The sequence below is a fragment of the Dromiciops gliroides genome, chromosome 5 (assembly GCF_019393635.1).
Source record: "Dromiciops gliroides isolate mDroGli1 chromosome 5, mDroGli1.pri, whole genome shotgun sequence".
In the NCBI taxonomy this organism is placed as follows: domain Eukaryota; kingdom Metazoa; phylum Chordata; class Mammalia; order Microbiotheria; family Microbiotheriidae; genus Dromiciops; species Dromiciops gliroides.
The window spans coordinates 216,088,749-216,105,364 of record NC_057865.1 but is presented as its reverse complement, the minus strand read 5'-3'; the positions used below and the strand labels follow the sequence as shown (position 1 = coordinate 216,105,364).

At 41.1% G+C, this 16,616-nt stretch overlaps 2 protein-coding genes across 3 annotated transcripts in view; one reads left to right on the top strand and one right to left on the bottom strand.

Moving 5' to 3' along the window:
- Positions 1–4,531: 4,531 nt before the first annotated feature.
- LOC122730082 (pleiotropic regulator 1) lies at positions 4,532–6,317 on the bottom strand. The gene has a single exon (XM_043969303.1). It carries the CDS (start codon positions 6,218–6,220, stop codon positions 4,670–4,672), a length of 1,551 nt encoding a protein of 516 aa, XP_043825238.1. The 5' UTR covers positions 6,221–6,317; the 3' UTR covers positions 4,532–4,669.
- An 8,994-nt stretch (positions 6,318–15,311) lies between these two features.
- Positions 15,312–16,616, top strand: part of FMNL3 (formin like 3) — a 113,541-nt gene continuing 112,236 nt past the window's right edge. For both annotated transcript variants that reach the window (XM_043965087.1, XM_043965085.1), the window contains exon 1: positions 15,312–15,822. In XM_043965087.1, the coding sequence (XP_043821022.1) occupies positions 15,697–15,822 (126 nt within the window). In that variant the 5' untranslated portion in view covers positions 15,312–15,696. The remainder of the gene's footprint in view (positions 15,823–16,616) is intronic.

The window sequence follows — 16,616 nt, the reverse complement described above, 5'->3', positions numbered from 1 at the left end:
CAGGGTGGACTATGACTGAGCCTAAGCATGTAACCAGGGACTCAAAGGCTATTTTTGTAAGATTCTCCTCATTGGAAGATTGAACAAATGAGATGATATGTCCAGGATCTTGTAAATGATGAAGTGCTATATAAATGTTAATTATTATTTTAGTATTACCATATACTCTGCCTGTATTCAGGGATGGGGATGAATATAGCTTGGGAGCTGAGAACTTGATCTTTGGTCGTCTGACTTTCAGCTTCAAGAGAAATGGTTTCCAGTCCCTGAAGAGAGAGAAAGATGCTGGAGGGGGAGCCCACATGTAAAGAAGGCAGCATCTCCATCCTATCCCAGATCTCTGGCCATGCATAACTAAGGGGTTTGTAATAATACCATGATAAAAAGGCTACTTGGCTGCTGAAGCCTGAAGAACTGATAACTGTGGTGATCCTAGGTGCTTTGTTTCCTTTTGTCCCAGTGTCTCTGATGACTTGACTGATAGGGATGCGGTTAGAGGGTGAAGAAAAGAAAAAAAAATCCCTTTCTGCTGTCTGGTACAGGTTTTCACCTGCCTCCACAAAGCATTCCAGAGTTCTCCACCATTCAATGAATTGTTTGTCTGAGAGGTGTAGGACTCCTCTGCACCAAGTACAATATTTTTCCTGTGTGGTACCTTCATTCAATGGCCAAAATCATATAATCCTTTCAAATTGATTAGAGAGTTAATTACATATTTGTTGTGATGTTATGAAATATTCCCTGAGATCACCTTTATATGTTGTGATTACATATAACAAAGACCTCTTATAATTAATCTGAGGGAAGAAAGAAACGACCTCCAATAAATAAAAAGTAATTTCCAGGGGAGTAGGCTTAAGTAACTTCAGGAAGGGAGTGGTGATTAGGCTGGATTCCCTGTAGGAAATGGTACTTGAACTGAACTTTAGAGGAAGCTATGATTGGATAAAGTAGAGATGGGGAGAGACATAGTTTCTGGGTAATTTAATCACTTTATTAATAAGGCTGGCAGGTTATGAATAAAAGCATGAGCAATGGCCATTTCTCTCAGACCAAAGACCAAAATATATGTGAGTGCTCTCCGAGTTTTTATACCCTTCTAACTGTAGATGGCTCATCAAATTTAATTGGTTAACAACAATCAAATCTAACTGATTGACATGATTGGAGGTGGGATATAATAAAATGAGATCTTGGGATACTTGACTTAAGTCATTTAAATCTTGGTCAAAAAGACATCAGAGAAAGAATGCAGACCCCACTCTAGCTTGAATAGGACACAATGATTAGATTAAATTTTTTGAAAGTTTGGATGGGCCCCACCAAGATGAAGAGATTCAACGTCATCTTATTTTCAAGGAGAATTGGACCTTGGAGTGGGGATGGGGGGTAAGGATTAAGAAAAAAAGAGGACAGAACTGACTTCTCCCCAAAGACATTGGTTATTAATAATTATTTCTCACATCGGGAACTGATCACCTATACAAAGACACAGAGAAAGAAGATGGAGTGCTGTCTATAAGAACAGCAAGTACTGTGGTTTGACTGGAAGATAAAAGATCATGAGATAGAGTAATGTGCAATAAAGTCAAAAACATAGATTGAAACCAGATTGTTACAAACTATAAAAGTCATATTACATAAGAGTTTTTATTTAAAAGCAAGAGGTAGCCAGTGGAGTTTCTTGAGCAGGGACTAACCTGGTCAGATCTGTATTTTAGAAGTATCATTCTGGCAGTTGTGTGAAGGATAAACTGGAGAGAAGAGAGAATTGGGTTAAAGAGAAATTAATGTATGTTTTTCTAAAAGGCCAAGCAAGAGATAAAGAGGATCTTTCACTTGGAAAGTGGCTATGTGAGTAGAGAGAAGGAAAGGGATATGAAATATATTGTGGAGGTAGAATTGACTAGATTTGGTAACTGACTTGATAGGAAAGATAAGGAAAGAGAATAGAGGTTGATTGTAAGGTTGGAAACCTGGGTGACAGAAAGGATAGCTAGGAATTTAGGAAGGCAGAGGGTATAGTAGAAAGAAAATGAGGCCTGTTTGAAAATGCTGACTTTGAAATATGTCCAAGACATTTACTTGGAGATGTCTAAAAGACTGTAAGTGGAGTTTCAGTGAGACAGAACAGATATAAAGACCTGGGAATTACCTGAACAGAGCTAATAGTTGAGCCCATGGGAGCTGATGAAATTGCTGAGAGAATGTTAAAGAAAGAGAAAAGATCCCAGGGCAGAACCCTGGATGGGATAAGAATGAGGATCCTACAGAGGAGATGAAAAGGAGAACAAAGGAAGGAGCAAATCTAGAAGGAAGGGGTGGTCAACAGTGTCAAATGCTACAGAGAGACAAAGAAGAATATGATTAATAAAGTTGGAGACAAATTTTAGTTGAATGATGAGGTTATGTGTCAGAATGCAAGATGTTAAGAAGTGAGTATTAGGTCAAAAAACAGAGGAAGCTTTTTCTAGGAGTTTGGCTGTGAGATGGCGTAGAGAAATAGAACAATAGGCTTGAAGGCATGGTAGGATAAATTCAATTTTTCCAAACAGTAGAGACTATTTGTGGTGTTTACAAGTAAAAGGGTGTTCCTCAAAGCTAGGAGGCTTTAGATTGGCTATATCTGCATAAGACAGACCAGGAATTCAATTAGGCAAGTAAAAGAGATAAAATGATCTTAGCCCTGGACCTTGCCTTTTCGTTTAAGGGATTCCACCCCGCCACACCCCCAATTAACAGGCATTATTTTTTCTCCTACTTCTACTCTACTAACTAAACCAAAAAAAAGTTAAAAAAGAAAGAAAAAGAAAACCTTAATAATAAATATGCAGTTAAGTGAAACAAATTTCTCCATTGGCTATATCCAAAAATGTCTATCTTTAGTCTGCATTTTAAGTCTTATCGCCTCTTCCTCAAAAGGTGGGTAGTATGTTTATCTTCAGTCCTTTGGATTCATGATTTGTCACTGCATTGATCCAAGTGCTAAAGTCTTTCAAAGTTGTTTGTCTTTATAATGTTGTCATTGTATAAATTGTACTCCTGGCTGTGCTTACTTCACTTCTGCATCAGTGTATGCATTTCGTAATTTGCTAAGGGTTAATAATACATTTATCTAACATAATTTGTTTATGCATTTCTCAATCAGTAAGCTTTGAGTTTTTTGCAACTATGAGTTGCTATAAATATCTTTATACATATGAATCCTTTTCTTCTTTCTTTGATCTCTTTGAAGTATATGCTAGTGGTAGTAATGCTGGGTCAGAAGGTATGCACAATTTATCGACTTTTGGGGCACAGTTCCGAATTGTTTTCCAATCTAGACCAATTCTTAACTCCACCAGCAGTGCATTAACATATCTGTTTTCCTAGGGCAGCTAGGTGGCATGGTGGATAAAGCACCAGCCCTGTATTCAGGAGGACCTGAATTCAAATCTAGTCTCAGACACTTGACACCTACTGGCTGCTGTTTGACCTTGGGCAAGTCACTTGACCCTCATTGCCCCACAAAAAATTAATAAATTAAATTAAATTTTAAAAAATATCTGTTTTCCTCTCTGGCATTTGTCACTTCCTTCTTTTGTCACCTTTGCCAATCTGATGGGTATGAAGTGGTACCTCAAAAATACTTTAATTTGTGTTTTTCCAATTATAAATGATTTAGAACATTTTTAATTAGTTGTGGATTATTTGGATTCCTTCTTTTGAAATCTGCCCTTTTTGTATCCTTTGGCCATTTATCTATTGGGGAATGACATATTCTTATAAATTCAAATCAGTTCATTATATGCCTTGGATATGAGACCTTTATCAGGGAAATTGATTAAAAAAATTCTCCCCTTTCTCTCCCCCCCCAAGCTAGTTGGTTCCCTTTTAACTTCATATTTTAACTTTATATAATCAAAACTAACCATTTATCTTCTATGTTCTTTTATACATCTTATTTGGGCATGAGTCTATGTGTCTTTTCTCTACCCACTTATGTACATGGGACACTGGAAGAGGCTTAGGGTTCAAAAGATAAGGATCCTTGGGCAGCTAGGTGGTGGAGTGGATAAAGTACCAGCCCTGGATTCAGGAGGACCCGAGTTCAAATGTGACCTCAGACACTTGATATTTACTAGCTGTATAACCCTGGGCAAGTTACTTAACCCTCATTGCCCACCAAAACAAAACCAAAAAAAAAAAAACCACAAAAGATAGGGATCCTTGAATCTCAGAGCTATTTGGCAAGTATCCTTTTATTTGCTCTATAGTCTAGCCTTTAGAGATTAAAATTGGGAGGTACATGGAATGTTCACCAAATATTAGGGTGATGTCTCTAATTGAGACATCAGAAGTTCAGGAATGGGACAGGAGACTAAGTCTGAGTGCATTAGCTAGGTGGGATCACCTTCCTCTTCATTCCAAATAGCTTGCCATCTAAAGCTAAGAATTTCCTGATGAGATATTTCTTTTTTTTAAAATTCATTTCTTTATTTTCTTTGATGAGAGACTTTTTTTTTTTTTTTTTTGCCTAAGAAAAAAGGGAGTTTATTGTAAAACATGATGAAGCAGTAATGACTTCTGCTGAGTTTCTGTTTTAAGTCCTATACAGAGCACAATGTGACTAAATGCATTTATAAAAGCCAAAATAAAACAATGGGCCAATTATGTACATGTTGCCACTTTAAAATCTTTTTCTCTTGATAATTTCTGGTTTCCAGCTGACCGGATGAGTTTCTTCCGTCGCTGAATCATCTTCTCTGTATACTTTAATGGTTTTATCAGCTTCTGCAGTCAATAATCGACTTTCAGACTGGTCAAATGCACATGCAAATATTCCTGATTCACTGTCCAAAGATCCAGGCTGCACAGCTGCATGTACTCTTTGGAAATTATACCCAGTTCTCCAGTCCCAGAGATGCATAGTGCCATTATCCGCTCCAGATACCAGCACTCCATCTGAATTCACAGCCAGTGTATTAATTATCGCATTATGACCAGAAAGGTTCTGAATGAAGTTTCCGTCAGGGAATTTCCACTGTTTAATATTATCTGGAGACCCAGATGCAAATGTGTAATGTCTTGGATGCAAAACCACTGCTCTAACTGATTTTTTGTGATTTGTTAGCGTGACACGTGTTTTTCCTGCCACTAAGTCCCATAATCGTATGGTTGTATCATGGCTTCCTGTAATGATCTGTGGTTCTGCAGCTTGACACTTTACTGTAGCCACTGCATTTGTATGCCCTGCCAATGTGTGTACACTGGCTTTTGTCCTTACGTCCCATATCCGTGCAGTTGAATCTCTACTACAAGTCACAAGCACATCAATTGTTGGGTGCAAATCTAAACCATACACTGCACTTAAATGTCCGTGATAATGTCTGATAACCTTATTGTATTCAAGATCCCAGCACTTCACCTGTTTATCTTCTCCACAGGAGAACAGGTATGGACTCCTTGCACTTACTATCACTCCTCGTACAGTACTGATATGTCCAGTCAATGATAGCTTTAATTTGCCACTAGCCAGATCCCAGATCTTTATAGTCCTATCAGCAGAACCAGTAACGAACCACTGATTCCCAGGCTCTACTGCAATACATCGGACCCAGCCTAGATGTCCACTGATTACTCTGTATAGTTTCCACGGCGGATGCCACTGTGGTTTAGGCATTGTAGGTGCCTTTTTGGCCATCATTGCAGCATTCTTGGTGCCACCAGCTTCCATCATAGCCATAGCTAATCCAGGTGGCTGTGAACGTTCAGGAAGTCCAGCATGTCGGTAAATATCACCTACACCAGCTGAAGTACGGTTTGCATCTATCCTGGCTTGTGAAGGAGGTAGAGCCACAGCTAAAGACTGTGCAGCAGATTCACTTGGCATTCTTTGAATCTTAGTATCTGCAGTCAAAGCCACACCAGGTCCTGGTGGATACGGATGTGTACCAGTCACTAAATATTCAAGTTCTTGTCCTTGATTGGCAGGATACTGTTTATGCCCATATGCATCCACTGCATTCTGAGAGCCTTTCTCTCTAAGATTTTCTTTCACAATAGGCATGTGCAACACAGGACCATATTCTGTATGAAGTTTGACAGCCATCTTTAGCTTGTGACTCTCTTCATCTAACTGTACTGGTTTTGCATTATCAGCCACAAACATGTCATGGGTCCTCTTCAATGATCTGAACACAAGCGTGTGCACAGAATGTTTCTGTACCTCCTCCACCATGACGCCGACCACGTCGCCCTCCCCGCGGACGGAGAAAGGAGGTACTGTAATCTAGGTAGAGCTCCCGCCGCCCGATGAGAGACTTCTTAACAGTATTCTGAAAGCAATAAGACAGGGTAACTTGAATGAAAACTTTTTGTAGGTCCCAGCAAGGGTTTCTGACTTTTCTAAAAACAAGATGTTTGCTTTTTTTTTTTTTAATAGTTTATAAGTATATCCAGAACATATCTTCTAGATAACTTTTTTTTTTGGTAAGGCAGTTGGGGTCAAGTGACTTGCCCAGGGTCACACAGCTAGTAAGTGTCAAGTGTCTGAGGCTGGATTTGAACTCAGGTCCTCCTGAATCCAGGGCTGGTGCTTTTATCCACTGTGCCACCTAGCTGCCCCTAGATAACTTTTGAATCCAGAAAGTTAATGAGGAAATGACCCAAGGAGTGCTGGCATGATCATGTATGTACCTTTTTAGCTCTACAATACTGCTTCTAACCTGATACCAGCTAATATACCCCCCATCAACACCTATACCCAGCTTCATTGCTACTTTTCTTACTATGCCATTTCATTAAACACCTTTGCTTTGAACGAAGAGGGTCCTTTGGTTAACTTTTTTTTTTTTTTTGGTGAAGCAATTGGGGTTAAGTGACTTGCCCAGGGTCACACAGCTAATAAGTGTCAAGTATCTGAGGCCGGATTTGAACTCAGGTCCTCCTGAATCCAGGGTCGGTGCTCTATCCACTGTGCCACCTAGCTGTCCCCTTTGGTTAACTTTTAGAAGTAGACACATCAGGTGGAGACTCATGAGTTTGTGTATGTGTGTGTGTAGATAGATAGGATGATCAATAGAAATACATATCTATCTAACTATAGGGTTTTTTTTTTAACTCCTCTCTCTCTCTCTCTCTCTCTCTCTCTCTCTCTCTCTCTCTCTCTCTCATTGCCACAACTTGTTCAGCTATTCCCCAATTGATGGGCATTCCCACAATTTCCAATTCTTTGCCAATACAAAAAGAGCTGCTTTTTGTACATGTGGGTCCTTTTCCCTTTTCTATGATCTTTTTGGATACAAACCTAATACTGGTACCACTGGGTCAAAGGGTATATGCATGGTTCCATAGCCCTTTGGGCATAGTTCCAAATTGCTCTCCAGAATGGTTCACAACTCCACCAACAATGCATTAGTGTTCCAATTTTTCCACAGTTTCTCTAGCATTTATTATTTTCCTTTTTTGTCATATTAGCCAATCTGATAGGTGTCAGGCGGTATCTCAGAGTTGTTTTAATTTGCATTTCTCTAATCAATAGTTATTTAGAGCATTTTTTCACATGGCAATAGATAGCTTTGATTTCTTCATCTGAAAACTGCCTGTTCATGTCCTTTGACCATTTCTCAATTGGGGAATGACATGCATTCTTTTTTTTTTTTTCTGTTTCTTTTTTTTTGGGGGGGGGTGAGGCAATTGGGGTTAAGTGACTTGCCCAGGGTCACACAGCTAGTAAGTGTTAAGTGTCTGAGGCCAGATTTGAACTCAGGTCCTCCTGAATCCAGGGCTGGTGCTCTATCCACTGCGCCACCTAACTGCCCCAACATGCATTCTTATAAATTTGATTTAGTTCCCTATATATTTTAGAAATGAGGCCTTTATCAGAAACATTGGCTATAAAAATTGTTTCCCAGCTTTCTGCTTCCCTTCTAATTTTGGCTCAAAGGGTTCTTAATGTTGTTGATCCTTGTTGAATATCCTTCTCTGGCTATGACTACATAAATTTCCTTTTGTTAACTGTTGAATGACTTATGGGTACCTCTGTGAGATTTAAAATTGGATATTAGATCATAAATCTCCCCTACTTAACCTTTCCCTTAATTTATCTCCCAAACTAGTAAATGGAAGCAGGTTTTAATTTTCTAGATAGACCTTTTTATTTATATTTATGATAGTCACAAGGTGATGTTGGTTAGAAGGATAGAAAAGTAGAAACACAATACAAATCGTCTTAAGTCTAAGCTTAGTCTATATTCATTATAAAAACTCACCAATCCGAAAAAGACCACCTTTGGAGAGAGAGAGTCTGTGCCGCGCCGTCAGGAGTCCCGCCAAGCAGGTAAAAAGAAAGCTACTCCTACTCCCCCTAAGCTGTTTTTGGAAGCTTATTTATAGATCTGGAACAGAGGCGGTCCTTACACACTGCTTCAAGGTGATTGGTTGGCATCATCCAAATCCATTGTCTTTGAAGGTGTTCTCAAGTTGAGTTCACAGTCTAGTTTCTGAGAATTACACCTTCTTAAGGGATAACCAGGTATGATCACAATCCAATTAACTTGATACAATCCAATTAACTTGAAGTAGGCTTAATCAGCAGTCAATCACTCTCACTTGATATAATCAGTCTTGATTAATCTCCAGGTGGGTCTTTGAGTATCTGCTAAATCCCATTATTTCATCACACCTCATTTTGTTTACTAAATTACCAGGGACTGACCTGAGTCAGGTCCAGCCCTCAACAAAATCTGTCCTACAAATTGTGGGGTGCTGACAGACACTAAGAAAGCAATAGGGAAGTAACCAGGGCATAGGGAAAAATTGAGGATTAGGTAGAGTGACATAACTGGCAAATAGCGGAGTACTTGTTTTCCTCAAATCTGAGAAAAAGAAATTATATTCTATGTACAGTAACTGATACTGAATCCAGAAGAGAGAAATAACACATAAAGTTTAAAAAAAATACATTGGAGAATTTAAATACTTGGAATTTCCACTCAGCATCCCTACCCTATGTTGCAAGCAATGCAAAATGAACACAAACAACTTGTAGGCTTTTGTTTCAGTATGCACCTATGGGGATCTCATTCCCCAATAATGATTCAAATAGAATATACAAACACACATGGTGGCATACACGAATTTTGTCTAGTTATCTAAAGGCAAAGAGAACTGGAGAAGGGGGCAAACAGAAGTAGTGGGTGGCACAGAGAGCATTGAAATATCAGTTAGTGAGGAAGAGTTTCCATGTTCAAGGGAAATGACACTAGAAAGTCAATTAGGGTCAATCATCTCCCCAGTGAGTTTAATCTTTAATCTGGCCAATATGCATCTACGTCCTAACATAAGAAAACTAAAGATGCCCAGCCTTTATGGTGGGCTTAAATCAGGAGAAAGGAAGGAGGAATAGCTTAATTAAATATCTATGTGCTATTGAACCCCATGAACCTCAATAAGGAAATCAATCTTTTGTGGAAGGAATATCATCAGAGAAAGATGTTCAAACAGGAAAAGGGAAGAAGAGAAGTGGTAACACACCCCAACCTAGTCCATAGGGAATTCTGATTTTTTTTTAGAGTCGAAATTGTGAGAAAATAGGATAAAATCAATGGGTGGGAGGGACTGGGTTGAGGGGAATAAAAAAATAGGCATCACCACAGAAGGGAAAAGCAAAGGGTGACATTCCAGTGAGGTGGATGTTTATTGAAAGAGAAAAAAAAATCTCAAGGTCCTTTGTCTAAGAGGAATTTGCACTTTAGATGGCCTCTTTCTTTGAGAAAGGGTTGTACCACCTAGAAATGCATCCCATTGTTGGAGAGGTGATACAGTCTGCACACAGGTTAAGTAGGGAGGATGGAGAAAGAGAGGATAATCTGGTCTTAAGGGGGTTGGGATTTGTATGAATAATCATGGAAAGTTAAGGTGCAGGATGGGCCTACATGACTTATATAAAATATAAAGAATGAGTACCACCTCAGTACACTGTTTCCATTCAAAATTATTTTATTCATGAATTGATATTTCTAAGACTGAAGCATAACAGAAAGCAAGAATAGGGTAAAAGCCACAAATGCAATGATATAGAAAGGAGATAGGTCAGGGTGTTCAAAATGGTGCCCTAGAAACTTCTCTTCATGATGGACACAGAAAGAATAAAGAGAGAATATGTAAGGGTGTTTGGGGCTGAACCTGACTCAGGCCTGGCCTCTCTGGTAGTTTATATTTGGAATTGGAATTAAATTGGCTATTGCATGTTATTTAACAGTTAACAGAGGATGAAGGATGAGGAGTAGGAAGAAGTACAGCCAGCTCTCTCCTGTCCTTTCATGTCTAAATGCTACAAGTCCTCCAAAAGATCTAGAAAACATACCAGACTGAATCTTGATTGGGAAACCCAAGAAAAGAATCACAGTGAGTCATTTTTCCAGCCCAGGTTGGTGTAGAGAGATAGAAAGAGAGGTCTGTGGACACTGGTGTTGGAGTCCAGCCAGGAATAATTGCACAAAGCATTCCAGAATGGGGAGAGGCTGTGTACCAGGGCAAGAAGAGCTCCCAGATGCAACATAATGCAGTTGCAGGAATGGATACAAACTGGTAACTCCTTTGCTCACTACTCAGTACCAGGTCAAAGATCCAGGGCTGACTGAGGAAGTATTTTTACCTAGGAGTAGCATTTCTGGGTGAAGAGCAGTTGCCCTAAGGCTGTGTACAAGGAATAAATTCCAAAGCAGTCAAGTAGCAGCTCTGACTGCGGCTCCAACCCCAGGAACAGAGTGGGATCCTATTTCCAGCTTCCAGACTGGTCTGAAGCCTGCTGTGGAATAACCAGGGCAGGAATCCCAGACCAAAGAAGAACTGGTAGCTAATAGTAAATGATTACATTAACAATCTACTGGAATTCCAAATGAGGCAAGCTAATAAACCTGTAGCTCAGGTCCAAACCCAGGTCAAGAACTTGCAGAGCCCAGATTGGGTCAGAGAGTGGGAAAGGGGGTTAAGAAGGGAGGTGGGGGGAGAAGAGGGTTGAAATCAGACTTTTCCCTGGCTCATACCACTTTGAGAATATTGAAAAGTGCAGATCCCAAGCCTGAGCTATCCCCAAGATCCTCGAATAACACAGAACTCAATACCCCAGAAAAAAGTAGCAATAGGACCAGCCTAGACATTCCCTCCAGAAGTTCACAGAGCTAATATAAAGCCTGAACTCAGGCTTGAATAATGAACAAACAAATAAACAAACAAGAATTCCACCATAAAAAATATATTATGATAATAGGAAAATAAAATATCTCATAACAAAAAAGAAACTGACCTAGAAAACAGATCAAGAAGAAAAAATGTAAAAGAATCAGTGAATGCTGTTGGTGGAGTTGTGAAAAGATCCAATCATTCTGGAGAGTAATTTGGAACTATGCCCAAAGAGCTATAGGACTGTTCATACCCTTCAATTCAGAAATACCACCGCTGGGTTTATATCCCAAAGACATCCCCCAAAAGAGAAAAAGAAAATAGTTATAGCAGCTCTTTTTGTGGTGGCTAAGAATTGGAAATCATAGGAATCCCCATAAATTGGGGAATGGCTATACAAGCTGTGGTATATGATGGTGATGGAATATTATTGTGCCATAAGAAAGCAGGATGACTTCAGAAAAGCCTGGAAAGACATGTATGAAATGATGTATTCTGAAGTGAGCAGAACCAAGAAAACATTGAACACAGAGACAACAATATTGTTTGATGAAGAACTGTGAATGACTTGACTATTCTCAACAATACTATGATCCAAGATAATCCCAAAGGACTATTGATGAAACATACTATCCACCGCCAAAGAAAGAACTGATATTGATGGAACCAACTGAAGCATGCTTTTTTTCACTTTCTTTCATTTTTTTCCTTTTAATCAAGATTTCTTGTACAAAATGACAAATATGGTAATATTTTACATAATCATATGATTGTTTGCTGCCAAATGGAGGAGGGAGGTTAGGGAGGGAAAGAGGGATAAAAATTGGAACCCCAAACCATAAATAAAAATGTTTATTTTTAAAAAAATAAAAAGAAATTAAAAAAAGAATCAGTGAATGATCTGAAAGTCATGACCTAAAAAAAGAACTTAGACATCATATCTCAAGAAATCATAAAAGACTAAAAAAAAAAAGAAATCATAAAAGAAAACTGTCCAAATCTCTTAGAACCAGAGGGCAAAATAGAAATAGAAAGAATCCACAGGTCACTTGATAGAAACCCCCAAATGAAAACTCCCAGAAATAGTATAGCCAAAATCCAGAGCTTCCAGGTCAAAGAAAAAATGCTGCCTATGGCCAGTGTGATGTTTAAAATCTTAATTGTGGTCACCAAAATTTAAAAGGCTTCAGTACCAGTCTTTGGGCATTAAACATTTATTAGAGCATACAGATATTTACAAAGAGTTCAGAAGGTTATGAAAAAGAAGTCCTACCTAGCCTAGAGTTCCAGCCTGGTTGGGTTCTTCCTGAAGTCCTCCTCCACGAGCCTGCTTTAATCAGGGACACCCTTTTCCAGCTGTTTTAATCAGCCATCCTCTCCAAGCTGTTTGTGGAAGCTTTTTTATAGATCTGGAACAGAGGCGGTCCTTACACCCTGCTTCAAGGTGATTGGTTGGCGTCATCCAAATCCATTGTCTTTGAAGGTGTTCTCAAGTTGAGTTCATAGTCTAGTTTCTGAGAATTATACCTTCTTAAGGGATAGCCAGGTGTGATCACAATCCAATTAACTTGATACAATCCAATTAACTTGAAGTAGGCTTAATCAGCAGTCAATCATTCTCACTTGATTCAATCAGTCTTGATTAATCTCCAGGTGGGTCTTTGAGTATCTGCTAAAATCCCATTATTTCATCACACCAGAAAGAAAGATTTGAAGTAAAGAGAAGTCCCATTCAGAATTATACATGATTGAGCAGCCATAAAGAAGCAGAGAACTCCTTGACACTTGAATCTGACTCTCATCTTAATTGATTAAAGGAGGGAAGAATACATATATGTATATATACAACTGACTCCAGAAATATATTTCATTAAAGAAACAGGAGGGAAACAAAAGAAAAAGGGGGAAATAAGTGGGAGGGTAGTACTAAGCAAAGCAAATTCTAAAGAAGTAAAAGAATATTTGTAACAACTTTTTTTTTTTGTATGGCAAAGAATTGGAAACTGAGGTAGTATTCATCACTTGGGGAGTGGCTGAAAAGTTAGGCTATATAAAAATGATGGGATACTATTGTTCTGCAAGAAATAATGAAGGGGATGATTTCAAGAAATCTGGGAGATTTCTATGAAGTGATACAGAATGAAGGGAGCAGAATCAGAACAATTTATGCAGTAACAACAAAAAGCATCTAGTTGGCTCAGTAGAAAAAACACTCTACCTGGAGCCAGGAAGATCTGAGTTCAAATCCAGCCTCAGATACTTACTAGCTGTGTGACCCTGAGCAAGTCACTTAACCTCTGTTTGCCTCAATTTCCTCCACTGCAAAAAAAGGAACAACAATAACATTGACCTTCTAGGATTGTTGGGAGAATCAAATGAGATCATGTTTGTAAAGTACTTAGCACAGTGCCTGACATGTTGTAGGTACTGTATACATGCTTATACAACCTTTCCTTTCCCTTCCCATTCCCATTGTAAAGACAAATAACTTTGAAAGACTTTGGAACTCTGATAGCTCAATGACCTCAATTCTAGAGGACTCACATTGAAACATGCAACCTATCCCCTTCTGCTAAAGAGATGAAGGATTTAGAATGCAGAATGAGACATAATTTGAGGGGGGGGTGTATGTCCAATAAGAAAATTTGTTTTGCTTGACTGCACATTTGGAACAGAGTTTTTTATTTTCTTTCTTTCTCAATTAGAGTTTGAGAGATAAGAGGGAGAGTAGGATTTTTGTTTTGTTTTGTTTTGTTTTTTGGTTGTTTTTTTTTTAACGGGGCAATGGGAGGATTTTTGCCAATAAAAATAAAATAAAATAGAAGACAAAAACCCAAAAGATTCATATGGTCATAGCAGGAGAAAGATATTTAACAAGGCATTTGTCAGGGCAGCTAGGTAGCTCAGTGGATAAAACACCAGCCCTGCATTCAGGAGTACCTGAGTTCGGATCCGGCCTCAGACACTTAACACTTACTGGCTGTGTGACCCTGGGCAAGTCACTTAACCCCAATTGCCTTACTAAAAAAAACCAAAAACCCCCCCAATAAGTTCTATTCCAATTCTACAGATGAACAAATTAAAACCAAGCAGTTTAAGTGACTTGTCCATGGTCACACACCAAGGAAGTGTCAGAGTGGGATTTGAACCCTCGTCTCTTCTGATTCCAAGTTACATGTTTTATATGATTGTCATTTCCAAATGACCCTATCAACCCTAAAAGAATACCCCCTTGCAAGAAAAGTACAATCAAACAAGACCAATAATACAGTGACTATGTCTAAAATGTATACCTCATTTTGCCCTTTATGTATACTACCTCTGTCAAGGGACAAGAAGTATATTTCACCATCAGACTTCCAAATTCATGCATTGATCAGAGTTCTGAAATCTTTCAAATACTGTTTTATTTTACATTACTGTGGTCATCATGTAAATTGATTTTCTGGTTCTGCTTACTTTGCTCTGTACCAATTCATATAACTCTTCCTAATTTTCTCTAAATTCTTCAATCACCTTTTAAAAATTATTTTATTTATTTATTTTTGGGTGAGGCAATTGGGGTTAAGTGACTTGCACAGGGTCAAGCTAGTGTCTATGCAAAGAGAGGGAATTGTCCCCTTACTGCTCAAGCTCTTATTATTTTATGACAGACAGTAGGAAGTGTAACACAGTGAAATTTTGGGGATAAGATTAACCTAGAGGTAGTATGGATTAGTTGGGGCCAGGAAGGAGAGGAATTGGATCCTCCAGGTAATTTTTCTATATAACGGGGCTCCTGCAATGGTTTTCCTAACAGGCGCCGCCAGGGGGCGTTCCTCGTTTCCCCCGGTGGGCGGAGACGGGGGTGGGGTAAGGCGAGATGAGGAGGCTCTTTATCCTGTGATTGGCTGAGACTCTAGTCAATTAGCTACGGAGAGGTGGGACGATCTGTCCAGTGACGGCGGGAGGGAGGTGGAGCTGGTATGAATGGGTGGCGAGTGGAGCCAGGCTTAGAGTGGAGTGCTAGGAAGGCTGAGTCTAGACTGAAGTGGGTGGGAGAGAGGAAGGGGAGGGGAGGGGAGGGGTGGGAAAGCGTAGGAAGGGAAGAACCGGAGAAGGGGGGGAGGCGGGGACGGGGGGGGGGGGCGCAGTGGGCGCCAGGCTAGACGCCGCTCCGCCTCGCGCGCGCACGGATGCGGTGCTGGGCTCCGGCGGGGAACCCCGGGAGGCTACGCGTCTGAACGCGAGCCGGGAGAGCCGCGAGCCTCTCGCGCCCCTCCTCCGCCTTCCCCCTCCCGGCCGGAATCTCCGCGAGCCCCTCGCGCCCCTCCTTCTCCTCCTCCCCCATCCCGCCGGGAACCTCCTCGCGCCCCGCCCGGACTTCTCAACCTGAAGGGAGCGAATCCGCCCCCCTCCCGTCCACACCACCCGTGATCAGGCTGAAGAGGGGGCGGCGACGGCGTGGGGACCGGACTCGGTCATCGGGGACCCAAGCGCCTGGGGCTGAGGATCCGGAGTCGAGCGCCAGGAGCCAGGGGCTCCGCCGGGATGGGCAACCTGGAGAGCGCCGAGGCCGGGCCGGGAGAGCCGACCCCCGTGCCGCTGCTGCTGCCCCCGGGCAAGATGCCGATGCCGGAGCCGTGCGAGCTGGAGGAGAGGTTCACCCTGGTTCTGGTGAGACTGTCAAACAGGCCCCCTGCTTGCTGCTCCCCGACTCCGATCCTCCGAGGAGAGCCTTGCCCCGCGCGCCCCGTCCCACCAACTCAGCCTTCCTCCAGTATCCCTGCACCCCGCCCCCATTCTACGTCCAGGGGAGCCGGGGAAGGGGGGGGTCCTCGAGGCTCAGCCAGCCTTCCTCCTCAAACCTCCCCCCTACTCCCCCCCGTGTCCGAAGGGTCCTCCTCCATCCCTAACTGCTAGGGGACCTAAGGGAGAAGTGTGGGCACCTCCCCCCTCTCCAGCCCAGGATCCAAAGATAGCCTCTCTAACCACTTCCCTTCAGTAGCCTCGGTTTGTCTCCTCTCTCCTCCTCCCCCTTCGCCGCCCCCTTGCTTCTTCCATTAGATCTTTGGGTTTTTACTCAGTTACGTTCAACCAACTTTTATTATTCTCCCATCTTGTGAGAGGCCCTCTGCTCCAAACATGCAGAGAAAAGAAAAAAGGAAAGCAAGATAGATTCCCTTGGACCTAAGAAGCTTCCTTTCCCCCCTAATTTGGGTTGGGGTATTCAGAAGCCTAATCCCCGGCCCACTTTTCTGGGGACTTTTCGGGGCACTTTGAGTCGATCAGCCAGCTAGTTGGTAGCATGGAGATTTTCTTCAGAGTGGGCCCCCTCCCATCTTGAGGGAGGAAATAGAATGGATGTTATTGCTTGGGGATGTGGGAGAGTGGAATGAGCAAAGATGCCATTCTGCCTACAACCGTTCTAACTTTTCGCAGTTTTGTCCCCGAAAGATTGTGCATGTGAA

Bases quoted from the DNA above. Each gene is read 5' to 3' on its own strand.
- LOC122730082 (XM_043969303.1), bottom strand. From the start codon at position 6,220: ATGGTGGAGGAGGTACAGAAACATTCTGTGCACACGCTTGTGTTCAGA.